The 19,286-nt window shown below is 54.4% G+C and overlaps 1 protein-coding gene across 4 annotated transcripts in view; it reads right to left on the bottom strand.

Moving 5' to 3' along the window:
* Positions 1-319: 319 nt before the first annotated feature.
* The window catches only part of ASAP2 (ArfGAP with SH3 domain, ankyrin repeat and PH domain 2), a 161,678-nt gene continuing 142,711 nt past the window's right edge, over positions 320-19,286 (bottom strand). For 2 of the 4 annotated variants that reach the window (XM_024118649.3, XM_024118650.3), the window contains 11 exons: positions 18,701-18,786; positions 16,701-16,816; positions 15,632-15,699; positions 14,363-14,476; positions 11,778-12,030; positions 8,879-9,013; positions 7,195-7,351; positions 5,562-5,611; positions 4,996-5,087; positions 4,443-4,565; positions 320-2,758 (listed from right to left, as the gene is read on the bottom strand). In XM_024118649.3, the coding sequence (XP_023974417.1) occupies positions 2,684-2,758; positions 4,443-4,565; positions 4,996-5,087; positions 5,562-5,611; positions 7,195-7,351; positions 8,879-9,013; positions 11,778-12,030; positions 14,363-14,476; positions 15,632-15,699; positions 16,701-16,816; positions 18,701-18,786 (1,269 nt within the window). In that variant the 3' untranslated portion in view covers positions 320-2,683. The remainder of the gene's footprint in view (positions 2,759-4,442; positions 4,566-4,995; positions 5,088-5,561; positions 5,612-7,194; positions 7,352-8,878; positions 9,014-11,777; positions 12,031-14,362; positions 14,477-15,631; positions 15,700-16,700; positions 16,817-18,700; positions 18,787-19,286) is intronic. The other 2 variants (XM_024118651.3, XM_024118652.3) reach the window with 1 other exon arrangement.

The raw sequence follows: 19,286 nt of genomic DNA, 5'->3' as shown, positions 1-19,286 counted from the left end.
CACGGGTTCGTGCCCCGGTCCGGGAGGGTCCCACATGCCGCGGGGCGGCTGGGCCCGTGAGCCGCGGCCGCTGAGCCTGCGCGTCAGTAGGCTAGTGTATTTTTTAAAGGACTGTTTTTATATACAGGGCTTTACTAAAGATTAAAAACATGAAAAGCACCATGTCCATTTAAAAGTATTTTATTTTACATGCCGCGGGGCGGCTGGGCCCGTGAGCCGCGGCCGCTGAGCCTGCGCGTCAGTAGGCTAGTGTATTTTTTAAAGGACTGTTTTTATATACAGGGCTTTACTAAAGATTAAAAACATGAAAAGCACCATGTCCATTTAAAAGTATTTTATTTTTTCCAGTCAAAGGACTAGCTAACAAGAAAACTTATTAAACATGCTCTAATTAGGACAATGAAAATAAGAACTGATTTAGGTTATACAATATATATACAGTTGCGCTGCAACTAGACCAAAGTAATCAAGTGAATGAACTGAATATCATACATCTCAGACAGTATCCACGCTGTGGACCGTGGTACCCGCCCACCCCTTCACAGATCACACAGTAACCATTAGTCTGTGGACAGATTTCTGAGTCGTCATCCCTAGAAGTCAGATCTGATGGAGAACGGCATGCCAAATGCCAGAATCCCGCAGCTAAGTTCATGACATGTAAACTTTCAATATAAATAGATATCTACAATGTTTTCCTTTCTCTCAGTTGCTTTTTTTTTTTAATTTGCAAAGAGCAAATAACTAGGAAAGGATATTAGTAGGGAAGTTAATATAATTTCTCCTCTGGCAAGAGCAGTATTAATTACTGCACAATAGCACCACCAAATTGTAGACTGGAAAAATATTTCCTAGATATTTATGTACCAGTGAACCTGATATATTAGTTTGGGACCGGTGTTCAAATGTTGATACCAATCAACTTTAATTCCTTATACAGCTGGCACCAAGTAGTCAAAAGGCTGATTCTAAGATACAGATGTGGGAGCACTGTATTAAAATATACATATGAAGTGCACTGTGCAAAACATCTGTTTACTTTCTTACATCTGTGAGAGAATTAACTAAATGAAGGGTTCAAAACAGAAATTAACAATTAGTGAAAACAGATGTAGTGCTTTTAAAAAAGACTTTAATTACAGATCTAACACATTTTTTCTCAGAACTTTGAAAGGCAAATTGCCATACAACATCATAAAACATTCCAGTTTACTCTGTCTCCCTTTATAATAACAATGAAAAAATAAAATGCAATTAAAAAAAAAAAGCTCTATACTTACAAGAGTCTTGCATAATAAAGACAGGCTGCTTCAATCAAATGTACCATCATAACAAATGCACTAACAGCATTGTCTCCTTGCTTTCCAAGCCTCTTCTTAAATTTACTCCTTCGCTTTTGGTAAAAATCTAAGTGGTCATCATACGCCTATTTATTCTCAGAGTGCCAAAATTTCCAATATACCTACCATGAATCTTACACAATTATTAAATAGAGGTATGATAGTCAAGTTCATTAAACTAATGAATTTTGATTTTATCATATACAACCTAATCCCCCCACCCCCAGTAGCTTAAGAATGATACGATGGACTTCATAGTAAAACCGGGACGTTTGAGAGTATTTTATTACCTGGGACCTACAGATTTCTGATATGCTCTTGATTACGAACAAATGGACATTAAATTTCAAGACAGTGTAACTACCATTCCTGTTGGTATAGTATATAAATACAAGACACTAAACTGAGTGAACATTCTCTCGGGCTAGAAAGGGAAGGCGGCGGTACACTCGCTAGGAAACAGCAAGTCTGCGGTAATATGGGGGGTGGTTGGTCTGCACCGCGGTGCTCTAGCTGTGTGACGAGGGAGGCTCAGGAAGGCAAATCCCAAACACCTAAAGCATAGAAACTAGTTTAAAGAAATGTTTCGCAGTCCATCATCCTTAGTTTTTAACCAGATTCAGGAAATGCAGTTAATATAACCTGGAACTGAATTAACTGCTGTGACATATGCCATAATAAACCATCTGTAGTCGGGTCAAGCAGGCTTGTTCACAACAGGTTACACACACATGCAGGATACACTGATAGTTGCAACCTCACACACCAGGGCTGGAAAGTACAACGCTTATGAATACATTTCCAATAAACACTGGGTGGAGGAAAGGAAATCTTTAAAGGAAGGAAATCTTTAAAGGTATCTTTAAAGAAAAAAAAGTCTTTAAAGGTGAACATTTTATGTAGAAAGTGCAGGCTGGCTATGGACTTTGAAAGCAACAATTTCCTGGCTTCCTAAAAAGAATAATTGTGCTAAAGGTCACCAACCTCAGAAGTGGGCCAAGAAAAACAGGACGAATTTCTTTCCCACACTCAAAACATTTTTAGGTTCAACTAATGCTGTAGATTCAGAATCTTCATTATTTAGTTAAAATAACTTTTCAGTTCACCTTTTGGAAATTCAGTTTTTCCTAATAAAAGTATAGCAATGTTTCATGAAAAACACGAATTATAAAAACAATTCATTGATATATATAAATTGCCTTTGAGTTTTTAAAGCAGAACAGTGGCCTTAGAGAAAGTGGGCTACCGTACAATACAATTCATGAAACAGGTTGTCTGGCAAGAGTTTTGGTACCAATAATGAGACGACATAACTTTAAAAAGTGTTTTTGTTCAGTAGCAATTTAGTCAGCAATAAAGTGCACAAATGACACGGGAAATGCTCCTTTGCGACTGGGATCTCCATCGATGTGGCCGATCTGAAATGAATAAAAGGTTATGTTGTTACAGAAATTCCAAATGTTGGAAACTCTGAAGGGCATTACAGCATTTGGAGGAAAAAAAATAAAGATGTGTTTGGAAGAATCTCTTCTGGGAAAGAATTACTTGGGTACAACATCTAACTGTTTCTCCTTTCGCTCCCGTCTCAAATAGTGCCGGCCTACCACCCGCAGGGACTATCCGCGGGGAGTCGGTGTCTGCACACACGCCCCACCGCGGTCCTGGTGGTCTCCGGGGGCAGGCAGCACAGGATCAGACCACCACCCCGACCTCCCTTTGTGTGTGTTCTTTTTAAACGGATGAAGAAACTGAATGTCAGAAGTCTGTGCGCTGCCAAGTCACAGAAAGTGGCAAATGTGAGTTGGCCCTATTTAAATGTAGTCAAAGCATTTAAGACTTCAGTAAATCCATTTACTTTTGCTCTGGGAAAATTATATAAATTATACCTCAAGTCTGATCTCAACGATGTAAGTTAAGTAGTTAAATAAACATCTAAAACAAAATCACCAAAATTTAAATTATTATTTTTGTGTGTGTGAGGGGGGACACCCTGAGATTATAGACGGCATTTACTTTCTTTATAGCTTCCTGATTTTGCCAGAGTTTTTGAAATGAACAGGTGTTTTCCAGATGCCTAAGCCTGGTGTCAGGCTGGAGCCCCATCCTTGTGGTGGGTGTACCCAAGTGTGAAGGCCAGACCTGCCTCAGGTCTCAGGGCCGGGCGGGCAGCGGGCGGGCAGAGCCCCGGACTGGCACCGAGGAGCACCAGGAGCCGCTGTCCCCCTGCCGCCCGCGGCATCGACTGCGCTGCGTGGAGCAAGGCTGACGGAGGAGGGGCTCTGGACCCACCGGCACGTGAACCCCTCAAGGGGGGAGGCCACAAGAAGACCCCTGAATCAGCCATGCCAGCGGTGGTGCCAGGCCCCGAGTTGGTTCACAAAGGCCCTGGAGAGAGAACACACAGCTCGCCCGGGAGGGTGCCTGGCTAGGGACTCTGAGCAACACCCCTCGCCCTTGACAGAGCAGAGCCGTCTCCGTGAGTCCCGGCTAGTCCTGATGGCACCCATGACCCATCTGATATCTGAGCTCAAGCCCCAGAGCTGGGCCGTTAGTGGCCCCCAGGCGGCAGACGCTGCCAGGCGTGCGGGAGCTGTTTACGCGACTGTCCGGTTTATGACAGCCACCTCTCCCTGGGGGCCGCCGTGCCGTCGCTGCAACAGTGCTGTGTCACCGCCCCTTCTCAGACGAGGTGGCTGCGGCTTAGCAACATAACCACCTTGCCCAGGGTCACCCAGCCTGACCTTGGCCGGGGCTGGACACTCAGGACATCAGGGGAAGTGCCACGCTCATCCCATTCCAGCTCCCACCCGGATGCCACAGCTGGTTTCAGGACCAGCCCGACACCCAGCGTCTCTGCCCTCCGGGTCGGCTCTCCCTCCCGCCCCACTCCACCAAACCTGCGACGCCGGGCAGGAGGCACCACCGAGAAAGCCAAGGCCTCGTCTCAAACCCTCAGGTGCGCGCTGCAAACTGCAGCCCACATGGCCTGTCCGCCCTGACGAGGGAGGACCCCGCTCAGAAGTGGGTCCACGGAAAGGGCAGCTGAGGCTCGTCGGGCACGGCGGCCTCCCCCGGGGACACACCCCCCAGGCCCCGACTCACCCACCACTCCTGGTCCTCCTCCCCGTCCACGATGATCACGTCCCCCTCGCAGAACGTCAGCTCGTCGGGGTTGTCGGCCACGCAGTTGTACAGGGCTTTGACCCGCTTGGGCTTCAGCTTGGTCTGCGTCAAGGAGAAGAGGGCTCACAGCTTAGTGTGCGGGGAAGCGTCTGCTCCAGGCCAGAGAACTGGGCCACTTTGCTTCCAACTGGTCCCGAGGGTCGCCCGCAGGCCTGGGAGCCCGTGGGTGTCAAGATGGGCGGCTCAGTGGGGCTTCCAGGAGGAGGCCAGCCAAGGGAAGAGTGCAGGGAGCGAGGCGGCCTGGTGCCGGGTGGGCACGTGGGGGCCTGTCCTGGGGCCGCGAAGGGCCCAGCCCACTGGCTGTGGGCTCTGGCTTGCATCCGGCTCCCATCCGAAGGACCAGGTACCCAGGAAGAAGCCTCCCCCACCCCAACCAGGGGAAGAGGGAGAGTTTCCTCTGAGCCCTTGGACAATAACCCACCCGCTCCTGGCCAGGGCACAGAGGCAGAAAGGAAGGGGCTCGTCCGCTTACCGCCTGTGACTTCCTGGGCATGGGCGCCGGGGGCTGCGTGACCATGGCGTTGGACAGAGGACCCAGAGCTTCTGTCCCAGACAGATCCACTGCTTTAGGGCCAAAATGAATGGACTTCACAATATGCCCCCTCAGTCAACACCATGAGATAGAAACGACATAAACGCCGTCTGTCATAGCCACAAGACAACTTGCCTGAGATTTCCTAACTGTTGAGGGAAAGTCCCCTAAAAGCCAAAGAACCTTGTGACTTCCATGCAACCTCCCTAGAGTGTGCCGGCCTGCAGGTGTCACAGAGTGAGGCAGATGCCATAACCACCTCCACTGACTCCCAGACCCCGCCAGGGCTCCCCGACACCCCCGTCCCCATCGGCAGAGGGGGACAGGAATGCGGGGCATGGGACAGAGCAGCCCAGGAGCAGGGGTGCCAGAGGTTCTGCGAGGGCAGGGTGGCTGCCAGGGCAGGACAGCGGGCCTGACCCAGGGGTTCACCACAGCTGGAAACACCCTCCCCTTTTCCCCCCAGACCCAGCAGAAAGTAACCCAGTTTCACATGGAATAATTACCAGGTCCTCTTGGCTGGCCTTTGTTGATCAGTGGGCTTGACTTGTCAGGCCTACAAAGAAGGGGAAAATAGATTCACTGGTGCCCGAGGCCTGCAAGGCACGTTACCGCTCGCCTCACTCCCTTTTCTAAAGGACCTGTGTTCAAGTTGAAAATGGTTGAGCTGATTTTATCAACTGCCATCCAACTACCTCTTTTTTTTTTTTTTTTTGGAAAAAGGAAGAATGAGAGGTCCAGAGGGCAGTGCTAGATCGAAGGTTCCCGATTCCCAAACCAGGCTCCTCCTGAAGCTCTCCTGTCCCACGTGAGCCCATTGCCGATGCCCTGGGTCTGGGCTGGAAACTGGGCACCACCAACCAGCTCTAGCCGTGAGGTGCTCCATCCCCTCCCTGCGCGGCCTGGGTCTCTTCCTATGTCAGGTGGGGCAGTATCAACCCCAGGGCCCTGGTGGCTCTACCAGGACCTGTCCAAGCACCACTGGCCCGCGTTATCCATGCCTCTGTACTCTGTGACCCCTGCTGCCTATTAACCACCGTGACTGACATGGCTCAGCACCCCCTGCCCCATGAACCCCGGGCCCGGCACGTCCCAGCACCACAGGAAGGGACACGCAGGTAAGAGAGCCGGCTCCCAGGGCTGGCAGACAGCGGTCTGTTAACTCAGGCTTGCCGGGTGGGCCTGGATAAATGCGTTTCTGTGAGTTGGCATTTCCACCTGCAAAAGGTGTGACACCAGTTCTGTCAACTCTCAAAGTAAGGACAAGTGACAAGAATGTCTGTGATGAGCCGAGAGAGGAACCCTATTCCGGTTCTCTGCACAGAGCCAGGCACACAACTGGGGCTTGACATGTGATGGGAAGGGATGGAGGGCAGAAGAGGTGGATGGGGACAAGCAAGGGACGAACGGCTCTCCACACACACACGTGTGTGTTTGTGTGTGTGTGTGTCCCTAGTTCTGACCACTCAGAGGGCCTGCCTGGGTGCAGTGACACTCCAACAGCAATGAAGACACTAAGCACCCAGATCTTTGCTTCTAAACATCATTTCCACTAAAAAGGAACCATTTTTCCACCATAAAGATCCAGACTGAGAGCCATGAACTGGATCCCTCCGTAGTAAAGGACGGTATTTAGACACATGGGAAAACTTGGAGTCTGAGTTTTGGAAGGTAGCATCCATGTTAATTTCCTGATTTTGCTGGTTGTATTGTGTTTATGTAGGAGAATGTCCCTGTTTGTAGGAAATACATGCCCCGCACTACAGAGGGTCCATGTAGTCGAGATAACCCTGTGAGTGACCAACAAATAAGACCTAGAGGCCTCGTGTCTTGAGGACTTTAACTCCCCAAATCCTGGTGTCTGTACTGAACAGAAACCTAAATTCATCACGTGGATATAAGATGTACATCGGTATGAAATTTTTGCAGTTTAAACATTCTTGATTATTTTTTAGACACCTGAAGCATAACCACTTAGTTATGTAACACTTGACCTTAGGGGTCACAGCAGTAGAAACATGGAAGATTTCAAACGCTCAGAGAAATCTCAGCAGGTGAAGTGACGGGGCTGGTGCCCCCGGGAAGCAAGGATGGCCTAGCGGTCCTGGTCCGAGGGGGATGCAGAGGAGCTGCAGTTACCCGGGAGCAGGCCTCTTCTGGGGCAGGCGGCTGGGCGGCTGCGGCGGGGCTCTGCCGGCCGGGAGCCCGGGCTGCGCCGGCTTGCTCTGCTGGCTCAAGGCCTCCAGCACGCTGGGCGTTTTTGCTACCGGAAGGGGCGGCGTGGGAGCCAGGGGGTCTGTGGAGAGAGGAAAGGACAGAAACGCAGAGGGTCACACTTCAGGCGGCCCCCTCCCAGCCTTCTCCCCCGAGGCTCTTGCGGTAAGGGCTTCCTTTTTCCTTCCCCTGCCTCATAAGGAAAAAACCTACTTTCATTGACGATTCTCAGAAAACAGTGCTGGCGGGGAGTCTTTCCGAGCCTCGAGTGGGACTAAAATGCCTCTATGAGCCTGGGAGTGCTTTCTCAGCTAGAGCCCCTGTGGGTTTCCGCCCTCCACGGGGACGGAGAAGGCAGCGGGAGGGCCGGCCTGGGTCTGGCACCGCCCCGCCCCGGGGCCCCACCCATGCCGCTGGCCGGTCAGTCTGAGGAAAGGCTGCGAAGAACTGGCTGGAGAGGCTCCCGTCCGCGAGGCGCAGCGGGACGGGCTCTATCGTTTTCTACGTGTTACAGGCGAGGAGCCGCCGCTGCTCCCCCAAGCGCACGGGCCGGTGAGGCAGGGGGCCGGGCCTCGAGCCCACGCCTCCTCCCCGTTTCCCCGGCCAACAGCAGCCCTCCCCTCAACGACCAGCGTTCGCGTCCCGCGGTCGCTGCGGGGGCGGCGACCTGGCCCGGGCCTGGACGCTGGTACCCAAGGACCTGGCAGCTCCTCTCTCCCAGGACAGCGGCCGCGGGGAGCCGGCTGACCAGGGAGGGATCGGTTTAATCCTTCTTTCCTTTTGTCATTCTTCTCTCCTTTTTGTGCTTTAAAGGCAAAGTCAAAAGGCAGACTCTACATGCAGATCTACAGCCCCGGGGACGCCAGACTGCGAGTGTGAAAGTGGGCTTCTGAGACCCGCTGGGTGCCCCCCAAGACCCGGTCCCGTGCCATCTGACTTGGGTGTGCCGGAGCAGGGTGCCCCCCGCCCCGGCGTCCAGAAGACCCCGTGCCCGCTCCGCCTCCAGCGCACGTACGACACCGACCGCGGCCAGGGCTGGGCTTCTGCCCCCTTAACTCCGGGTAAGGAAACCGGGGGAACCAGGGAAAACCCTCAGCGCCCTCAAAGCACCCCCCGACCCCGCGATGCCAGGGCCCCTCCCTCCTACAGCGCCCAGGCCTCGCCCCCGCCCCCCCCTCCAGTCGACCCCCGCCCCCAACCTCGCAGCTGGAAAAAAGCCCCTCCCCTCCCCCGGGTGCTGAGACTCTCACGGACATGTGACACTGAAGAGCAGAGCACAGACCAGATTATAATCCACAGGAACACACCCCAGCATCGAGAACCACCCAATGGCCAAAGGCAGCCCCGGGGCCAATGTGTGAGAGACAGAAATGCTGCTGAAGTGCTCGGGAGACAGAGCAGGAGAGTGAAGGGCCCCCGTGGGGTGTGAGACAGACAGGAGTCTGCCGCTGGGGGGCAGCGGCCGCAGGGCTGGGGCCACAGCAGAGCCACAGGCCCCCAGGCAGCGCCGGGCAGCCGGCAGCCGGCAGCCAGCGGCTGCCGAGAGACCCCCCAGCCATCCAGCTGCACAAAGCCCAACAGCGAGAAAGGAAAAAGGAAAAAAACGTACTGGTAGATGTCACGCGGAGAGGGGGCAGCGGTGGATGGACAGCTGGCGGATCTGACGAAGATCGCTGCCGGCTTACACTGTCCACACTTACAGAGTTTGTCTTCCACAGGGCGTTAGCTGAGGAGGCTGGCTGAACTGCACACGCACGCACATGCACACACACGCACGTGCACACGCAGGCATGCACACGCACGCACGCACACGCACGAGCACAGAACAAAAACAGAAACAGAACACTGCATTATTGATCCTCTCCCCTATAAAATGGTACACATGACCCTTCTAGAATAGCATTAAGGCCACAAATAGGACGTTGGTTTTAAAAAAATTCTTGTTTCTGGTATCTGGAAGACAGATACCAATACACACCGAACCATCGATGCTCCGGGGAAAATTCCCAGTTGGTCTTCTCAGTCTCACCAATTTTATTTCTCAAATTTAAACACTGTTTGAAGAGGGAAATGATGACCACAGTGACCCTCCTGAGCACTGCACTCGGGGACAGGACGTCTGCTTGTCTCTACCCATCTCAGTCCTCCCTGTGGGGTCACCACCTCGCACAGGGGGGCACCTGTCCTCAGACAGAGCACGTGGAGAGAAGGGTGCAAATCAAAGACATCTGGTGAAGGGCAAACTTATTTCTGGCTGGAAGTCAGCTCAGGTGACACACCAGGGAGATGGCACCACCCTGGTCACACCCTTCCTCCGCCCACAAAGCTCCTCCTCACGGAGCTGCATCTGCTCAGGGCACAGGCATGACCGCGTCTGAGGCTGGGCCTGGAGATGAAAGCAGACCACAGCCGCACAGGGCCCACCCGGGGTCAGAGGGAGCCTTCACATGTCTGCCATGGACAACGTCCTCCTCGATGCAGGGCCCGAGAACATCAGTCCCGTCCTACTTGTTGGGTGGTGACTCCTCGTGGATCGAGTGTGGAACAGATGGAGAACAAAGACACCCTTTGGGGGGCTGGCAGGGATGAAGGGCTATCTCCGTCACCAAAGGAAGAGATGGAGCTGACGGTGGGAATGGCAGAAAGAAATGGGGGGAAAAAACCCCAAACTTTCTCATCCTAAGATTTTAAGAAGGCAAGAAATAGAGGTGAACAGCTTTCTACTCCTCTTATATGACCCAACAGAGCAATATAAATCTCTCCTAACATGACACACACAGTCAGTAAAAGTCACTAATGGGGAGGAGATGAACACAGGGACCGGGCTCTGGGGGGGAGGCAACGAGACACGCCCACAAGGCCCCAGCCACTGCAGCGGCCCCCCCACCCCGGCCGCCCGGGCCCCTCGCAGCTGGGGGACGTGACCTCCTTCCTTGCTGAGGGACCTCCTGGTCGGGCCTGGGTGCCGTGGAGGAATGGGCTCTGCGGGCGGTGAGCGGGCGGGTTTCAGGGGTCTGCCCCGTGCAGCGTGGGTCCGCTCCTAAGGCGTGTGGCTCGGTGACCCAGACAGGAGGCTCATCAGCCTTCTCTGCCTCCCTGAGCGCTGGGGGCAGAGCCATGTGGGAGGGTCTGCAATACACTCAGGGCAGCTGGGGGGCGGCGGTGGGCACAGCTACCCCACACCGTGAGCGAGCACAGACCCCACAGGACGGCAGACGTGCGCACTCCTCCCTCCCGGGGCTCGCGGCACCACCGACCGCAGCGGCCCCCCCGCCGGCCGCCCGGGCCCCTCGCAGCTGGGGGACGTGACCTCCTTCCTTGCTGAGGGACCTCCTGGTCGGGCCTGGGTGCCGTGGAGGAATGGACTCTGCGGGCGGTGAGCGGGCGGGTTTCAGGGGTCTGCCCCGTGCAGCGTGGGTCCGCTCCTAAGGCGTGTGGCTCGGTGACCCAGACAGGAGGCTCATCAGCCTTCTCTGCCTCCCTGAGCGCTGGGGGCAGAGCCATGTGGGAGGGTCTGCAATACACTCAGGGCAGCTGGGGGGCGGCGGTGGGCACAGCTACCCCACACCGTGAGCGAGCACAGACCCCACAGGACGGCAGACGTGCGCACTCCTCCCTCCCGGGGCTCGCGGCACCACCGTCACGCGCCTACACGCCCCTGCCGGAGAGCAGCTCCCGCACAAATGCAACTTGGGATTTACTTTTGGGACCACCATCGGCCTACAGCAGCCGTGGGCCCAGACATCACGCCCCATGGAGGCTCCTGCCCCCCGTCCCCTGGGAGCATCATGGCCAGTGGGCCTTCAGTTGCTGGGCAAATCACTAAACCTCTGAGGGCTTAAGTTTCCATTTTTATAAAAACAAAAACCAGCATCTGCTGAGTCAAACTCACTGTGCTGTGACACAGCGACTGAGGTTAGCACAGGAAGCTTTGGCACTTAAGGCGCTGGTAGGACCCTCGGGGCCTATTTCCTAGTTTTACAGTTAGGCTGAGCACCGTTTCCCAAGTTAGCATCTCTTTATCCTTCATTGCATGGGGATCACAGAGGTAGGAAATAATCGGATGCCACAAGCTGGCTGAGTACAGGTAGGAGAAAGACAAAAAGGGAAAGAATGGAGGCAAAGGGAGGGGTAGTGAGGGGTGGACCGCAAAGAGAAAAAGACCAGGAAGAAGGTCTGCAGGAAAACATCCAGGGACCGGCACCAGGTGCTGACCCCTCCATCTCAGGCCTACCCTGGTGGCGTCCCTGCATCCCTCGAGGCACACGTGCCACACCCCTGCCCAGAACGAGAATGAAGTCAAGACACTCTACCACCATCCCAAGAATGACAGAGTTCTTTTAGGAAGCAAACAACGTAAGTACAAAACAAAGGACCCCAAATGCAAACACATGTCCTGACGCTGGCCCACACGTTAGCTAGCCGGGGGGCAAAGCAACTACAGCTCCCCCAAAGCAGAATCCCAACGACACCGCTCGGGCAGCCACGGGCTACCAACAGCTCAGTACCTTTGGCAACGTTCCGCGGGGGCAGTGGGGGAGCACTGGCGGAGCTGGGGGCCGCAGGCTGGCTGGGCAGTGGGCTGCCGCTCAGGACGGCTCCGTACGTCTCGTTCTGCAGGATGCCGGGCACGAAGCTCCTCTGCTTGTCCTTGGCCAGGCTGGCGGCGTCTCTGGCCAGGCTGGCGGCGTTGGACTGCAGCTGGCTGGAGCCCAGCTGGTAGAAGCTGACGGGCCGGTCTTCTCGCCGACTGGGACTGGGCTGCGGGGGGGCAGTGGGCAGAGGCGTGTGGGATACAGACGCGCGGACCTCTTCTCGGTCACAGCGACTGACGCACCGGGTACAGCCTCAGGTACACCAGTCTAATACCTGGGCACGGTGCATTTTTACTGCTACGTGACAGTGCAAAACCTAAAACTCACTCTTACCATGTCCCTTGACGGAAACACACCCACGAGAAAAAGCCATGATTTACAGAAACTTACAATTCTTCATTCTGTGAAGAATTTAAAATACAAGCTATTCCACCTTTACCATCCAGAGTTACCTCAGCCTAGCTCCGTATTTCACTGCATGTCCCCTCCATAAACATCCTTCTCTGACGGCAGAACAGTGCAGCTGCTCTAGGCACGCAGAGCCGCAGCTGATCCCCAAGAGCTATACGGCTAATTCGGGGGAGATCAGCGTCTTCTTCCCGTAGGAACTGGAACGCTTAAGAGTCCTCGAACTCAGGGCTCAGCAGATCACGGCCCATGGGGCCACAACCTGTTTTTATAAAGTTTTGTTAGAAAGCAGCCATGCCCATCACTTGCATAGCGTCTATGGCTGCTGTCAAGCCACCCCGGCAGAGCTGAGGAGTTGCACCAAAGCCGAAAACATTTATTACGTTTTTACGAGTCTGCTGACCCCGGGACCAGCAGACTCGTAAAAGCATAAGGTCCAGGTCTGCTGGTCCTTTACGAGTCTGCTGACCCCGGGACCAGCAGACTCGTAAAAGCATAAGGTCCAGGTCTGCTGGTCCTTTACGAGTCTGCTGACCCCTGCTCCGCCTGAAAGTCATGTGCATGGAGCCACGGACTTAATCAGATGGAACTCGTATTTCAAAGTCAGCTTCGTTATACTGGCTGTGATCTTGAGCAAATTAACCTTCCTGATCCTATTTCTCATCTGATAAGTGGGTCTAACTTTATTTTTATTTTTTTTATTTTTTGGTCTCGCCACGCGGCATGCGGGATCTCAGTTCCCCGACCACGGATTGAATGAACCTGGGCCCTTGGCAATGAGGGTGCGGAGTCCTAACCCCTGGACCGCCAGGGAGTTCCCTAGTGGGTCTAACTTTAACTGCCAGCACAGTGCCCAGAGCTTAGCAGGTAGCAGTATCGGCAGTCAACCCCTCCTCCCCTCACGGGACCACCCGCCCGGCCAAGGCTCTGGCCAACCAACAGCTCACGCCCAGCTCCAGTACGAGGAGCTCAATGGCCAGTGGCTCTTCATGCATCGTTTAAATTCCAACAAAGCCCACAGCTGTGCGAACCACCACCCGCCGCTCTCTGCTGAAGGGGTGGGGACGAGTGTCAGCGCCGCTGCCGGGCTTTCACTGGGTCCACGGCACCTGCCGAGTCACTGCCCGCACAGCCCCGGGGATGTGCCGTGTGCCTGACCAAGAGGCACTCGCTCCAGGGCAGGTGTTTCAAACCTTCTCCCCTTTTAACGGCAAATCTAAGTGTGAAATAGCCAGCTCCCCTCAATTTGATACCATTATATAGCTAACTCAGAAATTTCTTATTCCAAGAAACCATAAGTACGGATATTAACTGCTCCATAAACTGGGATAGTCCAATAGGTTTTGGAAATGCCACATATAAATAATCAGACATCAATACACATCAGGACATTAAAATCCTACAGTAAAAATTAAAACGTTACACCCGGCTTTCCCACTAATTTCACAGCAGCTAGGTGTATGGGCTTTGGAGTCAGCCTTCCTGGGTCTGACTCTGAGCCTCGTGTGAAGGTGGCAACCTTCCAGGGGTGCCCTCAAGTGCACAGGACAGAGCACCACGAGGAGAGGCTGGACCAGGAGGCAAGAGCCCCAGGTTGGTCTCCAAATACCGGCTTCACTGTGGCCAAGACATCCCCTCTCTTGAGGCTTGAATGACCCCATCTAATAAAGGAATGAGTTGGACCCAGTGATTTCTAAGGGTCAGTGATTTCAGTGAAGGTTTTAAAGATCAACTAGGTGAACATGATCACTGCTCCTGGGGGGGAACCTGGCTCTTTATCACATTATCCATAGTGAGAGAGCTCCCTCTAAAATCCCCTAGAATCCAAGGCTCTCTGTACCTTTCCTTCTTATCAGAAGGTGAGAAGCTGCCTCTGATTACATAATTATCGTTTGTTTACAGTCACGTCTGTAGGAGCTGGGAGACAGGAGGCAGTTATGGGAAGGGTAAAACCACAAACCTACTGAGATCACTGGAAACAAAAAGTAGACTGTATTTCCTTTTCTACAAACAGCTCTCCACCCTAATTACAGGCCAGGACCCACACGGCTCTGAAGGATGCCCTTAGCGTTCCACAAGCCGGCACGGACCTGCAGCTTCTCGTCCACATCGTCATCACTCTCATCCAGGTCTTCATGGAGCAGGCGCCATTCATACTCGACATGAACGTGAGAATTGAACCTTCCAGATAAGGCTTGGGTCAGCTGAGAACAACAAAGCACTGTCGGTGACGCTGCTCATATCCTCGGCCTTGTAAAGCGGGTGTCCACCAAGATAGCCGAGAGGCAGCGGGCAGGGAGCCTGCACCCCAGTATGAGGCTGGCTTATCCAATTCGCTGCGTCTCAGGTCAAGCCCCCACTCCCTAATCCACAGATAACCTTGAGGCTCAAACCCGACAACTCCCATTTCGTGCTTTGTAAGCTGCAAAGTTGCAGCACGCAGCCAAGGGGTGTTTGAGATCTAAAGGGTGACGGTCAGCCTGCAGGTACCCACAACGGCACATGGGAGCATCTCAATCTGGGGAGAAGGAATGTGTTCACTAACTGTTAACCCCGCTTTTCCTGACCAGCACGAGAGAATAAAGCCCTGCGGAAAATGACGCTTCTCAATTCTCTCCGGGAAGGCAGACAGCTGTTTCCATTCTCGGTGCACAGGAGAGACGTTAATCCATTAGATAAATGGGTGTCTTAGCACGTTAGGGGCTGACTTTTCTCCAAAGCCAGACAGTAGCCATGTGGTCTTGGGCGAGTTACTTAACCCTTCCGTACCTGTCTCCTCATCTGTAAAATGGGGTAACAGTAGGTACCTATTAATTAATGCTTTATGGTAATTATCAAGATTAAATGAGTACTGGACATGAAGCGCTTAGGATAATAGCTGTGAGCAGTCCTACAGCGCTGCGGCTCCGACTGTTAACGGTGCCATGGACTGAGCACCTACTCCCTCCTGCTGCTCTGCAGAGTTCAACAACGATCCCCCCCAAAGACCTGCGAACTGGTATGCCTGACCCCCCTTCACACACGAGGCGACGGCGGGCAGAGCTGGCATGACCTTCCCAAGCCGCAGCGGTGGAGCCCCCGTAAACCCGGCCTGACTCAGTGGGGCCTCGGCTCCACTCACCCCAGACAAAGCCAGGGCCGCCGTCAACATGCGCCACCGGCGCACACCGACTCGTGTTCCGAGTGTCACCGTAAGGGGGATGGTCACCTCCTAAGGGGCCCCGGGACACCTTCTCCGAGCCGTCCCCTCTAGGCCACTGGGATCCGCTCAGGAGCCTCCTGCAGGCTCCGAGAGAGCCCTCCCCAAGCAGCAGCGCCCCCAACGCCACCCCGTCCGTGCCGGCTGGCGGCAGACTCACCAGCTCCTCACAGCGCTCGTGCCTGAGGCGCTTGGCGATGTCCAGCGGCGTCTCTCCTGACTCGTTGGCTAAGAGGCGGGGGAACGAACAGACGTGTTACGGCAAAAGCAAGCAGAGGCCTGACACTGAGAGGCAATTAAAACGAGACCCAGCGAAGCAGCACCAAGCGGAACTGAGCGCGACTAATGAAATCCAGCTAGTCTGCCCCGGTCGGTGCTGGACTGTCCTGAAATCGTACAGAACTGCAGCAGTGTGCAGTCGGTAAGGTTTTACAAGACAAGGTTTGAGCTAATCTAATGAAGATAAAACCACTGAAGTGGCCAACTAATGGAAATAAATACCCAAGGTATCAGTTGTCGAATAAAGCAGCTCATGGTAATTCTCTAACCAAAAGCACTGCTAATCTAGTTGCAGGCATCTGACTGTAGAAGACTTTACACCTCCTTTTAAGCAGTCTGAAGATTTGGAATTGTGTGTTTTCTTCTAAATGAGCCTCAGTCAATGAGATTTGATGATTAATTTAAAAAGAAAAAAACCCAACTTGGCTCGCAAGCAGGCACGTGCCTTCTCTCTGCTCTTTGCTCTGTTTAACAGTTTTCAAAAGCTCCACCTCAGGACACCATCACAGCCGGACACCCTCGGGCTAGACTGTGCCTGGCCGGCTACGGGTCAGGGTCCCGCAGGGGAGGGAGGGATGAAGGCCAAGCAGACGTGGGTCCCTCGTGGAGGAGGCCTGGTGCCAAGGAACCGAGGGGCAGTGAACAGTGACTCTCACCAGTAAACATGCCCACCCAGAGCCAGCGAGGGGCTCAGCATGATCCCAGGTGGGGGTCAGGAACAGGAGGGCGAGATGCCCAAACCTGGTCCAGGTCACCTGGGTACCAGCGACAGCCGCAGGGCCATCCTCTGCCTCTCAGAAAATGCCTGCACGTGACGGCAAGCCTACAAGACAGCAGAGGGAAACTGCTGATGAGCACGAGACCACAGCAGCCTTGCAGGGCGGGGCTGACTCCCCAGCTCTGCCGAGCCCCGCACCAGGAACTGCACGGGGCGGTGGGGGCAGGCTCACCGATGCCGATGGAGGCCTTGCCCCGCAGCAGCAGCTTGAGGCACTCGGCACTGTCGGTCAGGCAGCAGTAATGCAGGGCCGTGCTGCCCTTGCCTGTCTGTTTGTCCAGGTTCCCACTGGCAAGGACGGGAACAGAGAAAGAGAACAGTGAGCCACAGGCCAGAGGACTGGGGCTGCCCGGGCAGGGACTCTCAGCTCTGCCAGGCTGGCCTGAAAGCGGCCAGAGACAATATGCGAACGGTGGGCACGGCTGCTTTCCTTCCCCGGGAGAGGCAGCCAGAACTCAGGTTCACGGAGGGCAGGGTTTCTCTCAATCCTCCTCCAGGGTGGGGGGCCCACAGCACCAGCCCTGCCTGTGGGCAGGAGGAGGCCTTGGCTTAAGGCCATCGGGGAATAAACAACAACGGCAGAGCCCGCCAGAAGGGGAGCAAGGCACCTGTGCGCACCTGAGCGGGGGCACAGGCAGGTGAACCTGGCATCCCTCCCGCTTCACCGGCAGTGCCCGTCTGGGCCTTAGGAAGCTGCGGGACTTGCCCAGTCTGTCCCCCACAGAAGGACGGGGTGAGCTTTTCTCACCTTACTAACAACACTCTTGCCAGGGAGGGGAAAAGCCGTTCTTCCAAAGTTCGGAGTCCCCAGGCTCCTCTGGGCTGCCCTGAAAACAGGCTATGGGGGAACCGTGAGGAGACCACAAACATTCTTCCAACACAAAACAAAACCAGGAGATCCCAGGACAAGCCACTCAGCCCACTGGTGGAGGCGGCCCTGGGCCTGCTGGGAGCTGGACAGACACGCGGGGACAGGAGGGTGACCATCAGGAGGTGATGCCCGCAGCTCCCGTCAGGAGGAAACCAGCGACACTTACTCCTTCCTCCTGCCCTCCCTTTCTTTTTTAAAGCAGCTACGTTTTCAGCGTGAAAAAGGAGCCTCGCTTCTGACCTCCCCTCTACTCCTGCTGTCCTCCTCCCATTCTGGAAGAAAAGAAACCAGGATTCCCCTTCTCCTGCCCCTGAGAACTTGCAGCGAGGGGGACGGCGCCGCTCAGCTGCTCACGGAGCTGGCCCCCGCCACGCTCCTGGCTCTGGGACAGCATTCAGGCTCCATCAGAGGACAGGGCAGTCCGAGCAGCTTCCCCCAGGCATCCAGACAACTCCCGGCTCCTGGGGAAGGAACTGCCTCCCAAGCTCCTCCACCTCTGGCCATTTCTTCTTCTGAAGACAGCCAGGAATGGCAGAAGATTCAAAATGCAAAATCTCTCCTTGCTTCTGCTCTTGGGAATCTTCTATTCCACCTGAAGCCAATTCCTGCGGCTTTTAACCAGCACCGCCCCCTCCAGCACCCACCCACCCACCCACGCCAGGATCAGGCAGTCAGGATGCTCCTTGACGGGGCTTCACCACTGGCCTTCAGCTGCCAGGCAGGCCCCGCACCCAGCGAGGCAGAACGTACCAAATGGGACTCCTGGGTCCAGGGAAGCCGTCCGTGCATGTCCTCTCTAAAGTCAACTTCTAATTAAAAATAACAGCTTTTCCAACCACGCAAAATGCCCACAACCCCGTGTTGCGGTTTACAACCTCAGCACAGCCAGCGGCTGGAGGAGGGTCTCTGCTTCCTGCTTCCCTCTCCCTATGCTCAGGGTGCCCCGCCTGGACCTCGTGGGACCCGCACCTCACGGCACAAGCAAAGGGGTGGTCGTGGGGGCCTCAGACAGAGGCTGCCTTCCCGGGGCTCGGAATTCAGCAGGCCTATCGACGGGGCGTCTCCCTGAGTCCCAGACACTAGAGGCGGGAGCTCGCAGACCCCAGGAGGGGGCTTTATTAGGATTGCATCCGAACACCCCACACCTGGCAGCACTGTCCCTGTCCCATGATTCCTATTCAGACCCGGGGAAATTCCAGCATCTTGGCCACACAACTAAAGCAATGGGGCAACCCCTGGCTCCAGTCTCAGAAACACCAAGGAACGAAATCAAACACCTTCCCTGATTTTCGAACACCTACCTGTTCTGAACTAAAAAGTCTACAATGTGAAGAGAAGTCCGGTCCACGGATCTGACGGCAAGGTGGAGGGCAGTTTCATCCGGCTCCTGAAGATCAAGCAGAAACATTCCAGAATATTCCAAGGGGAGCATTCGGTTCTGTGTCCCACATGAGAAAAATTGTGTATTTCTCTTCCAAAAGCCTCTAAATCTTTCCTTTGAAAAACGTTACCTCTAAGATACCAAGGGCCCCTTTAATCTCCATGGCAAACTCTGCCCCTGGGAACCTGCAATTTAGAGACTGGTCCTATTCCTCCTTACGCCACGGGAAACAATGAGGAATTCAGGGGTTTCACGGCAAAGTCCTCTCGATCTTTCTGCCCTCATCCCTGCATCTCAACATGAGGTGTTGCCTGTAAGAGGGGTCTCTGTTCAGACTCCAGGAAGGTTCCCTGGGCTCTTATACCTGCTCCCTGGGTAAATATAAATGTATGTCTTAAATGCCGGGTTAAACTTTTTCATTCTATACTTACAGATAACGCCATCAATGCTAATACCTGGGCTGCCTTCAGTTCCTACTGAATGGCACATGACTACCCCTGCCTCTT

The sequence above is a fragment of the Physeter macrocephalus genome, chromosome 12, assembly GCF_002837175.3.
Source record: "Physeter macrocephalus isolate SW-GA chromosome 12, ASM283717v5, whole genome shotgun sequence".
NCBI lineage: Eukaryota > Metazoa > Chordata > Mammalia > Artiodactyla > Physeteridae > Physeter > Physeter macrocephalus.
Note: the sequence above shows the minus strand (reverse complement) of the source record. Positions and strands in the feature narration are given on the sequence as shown.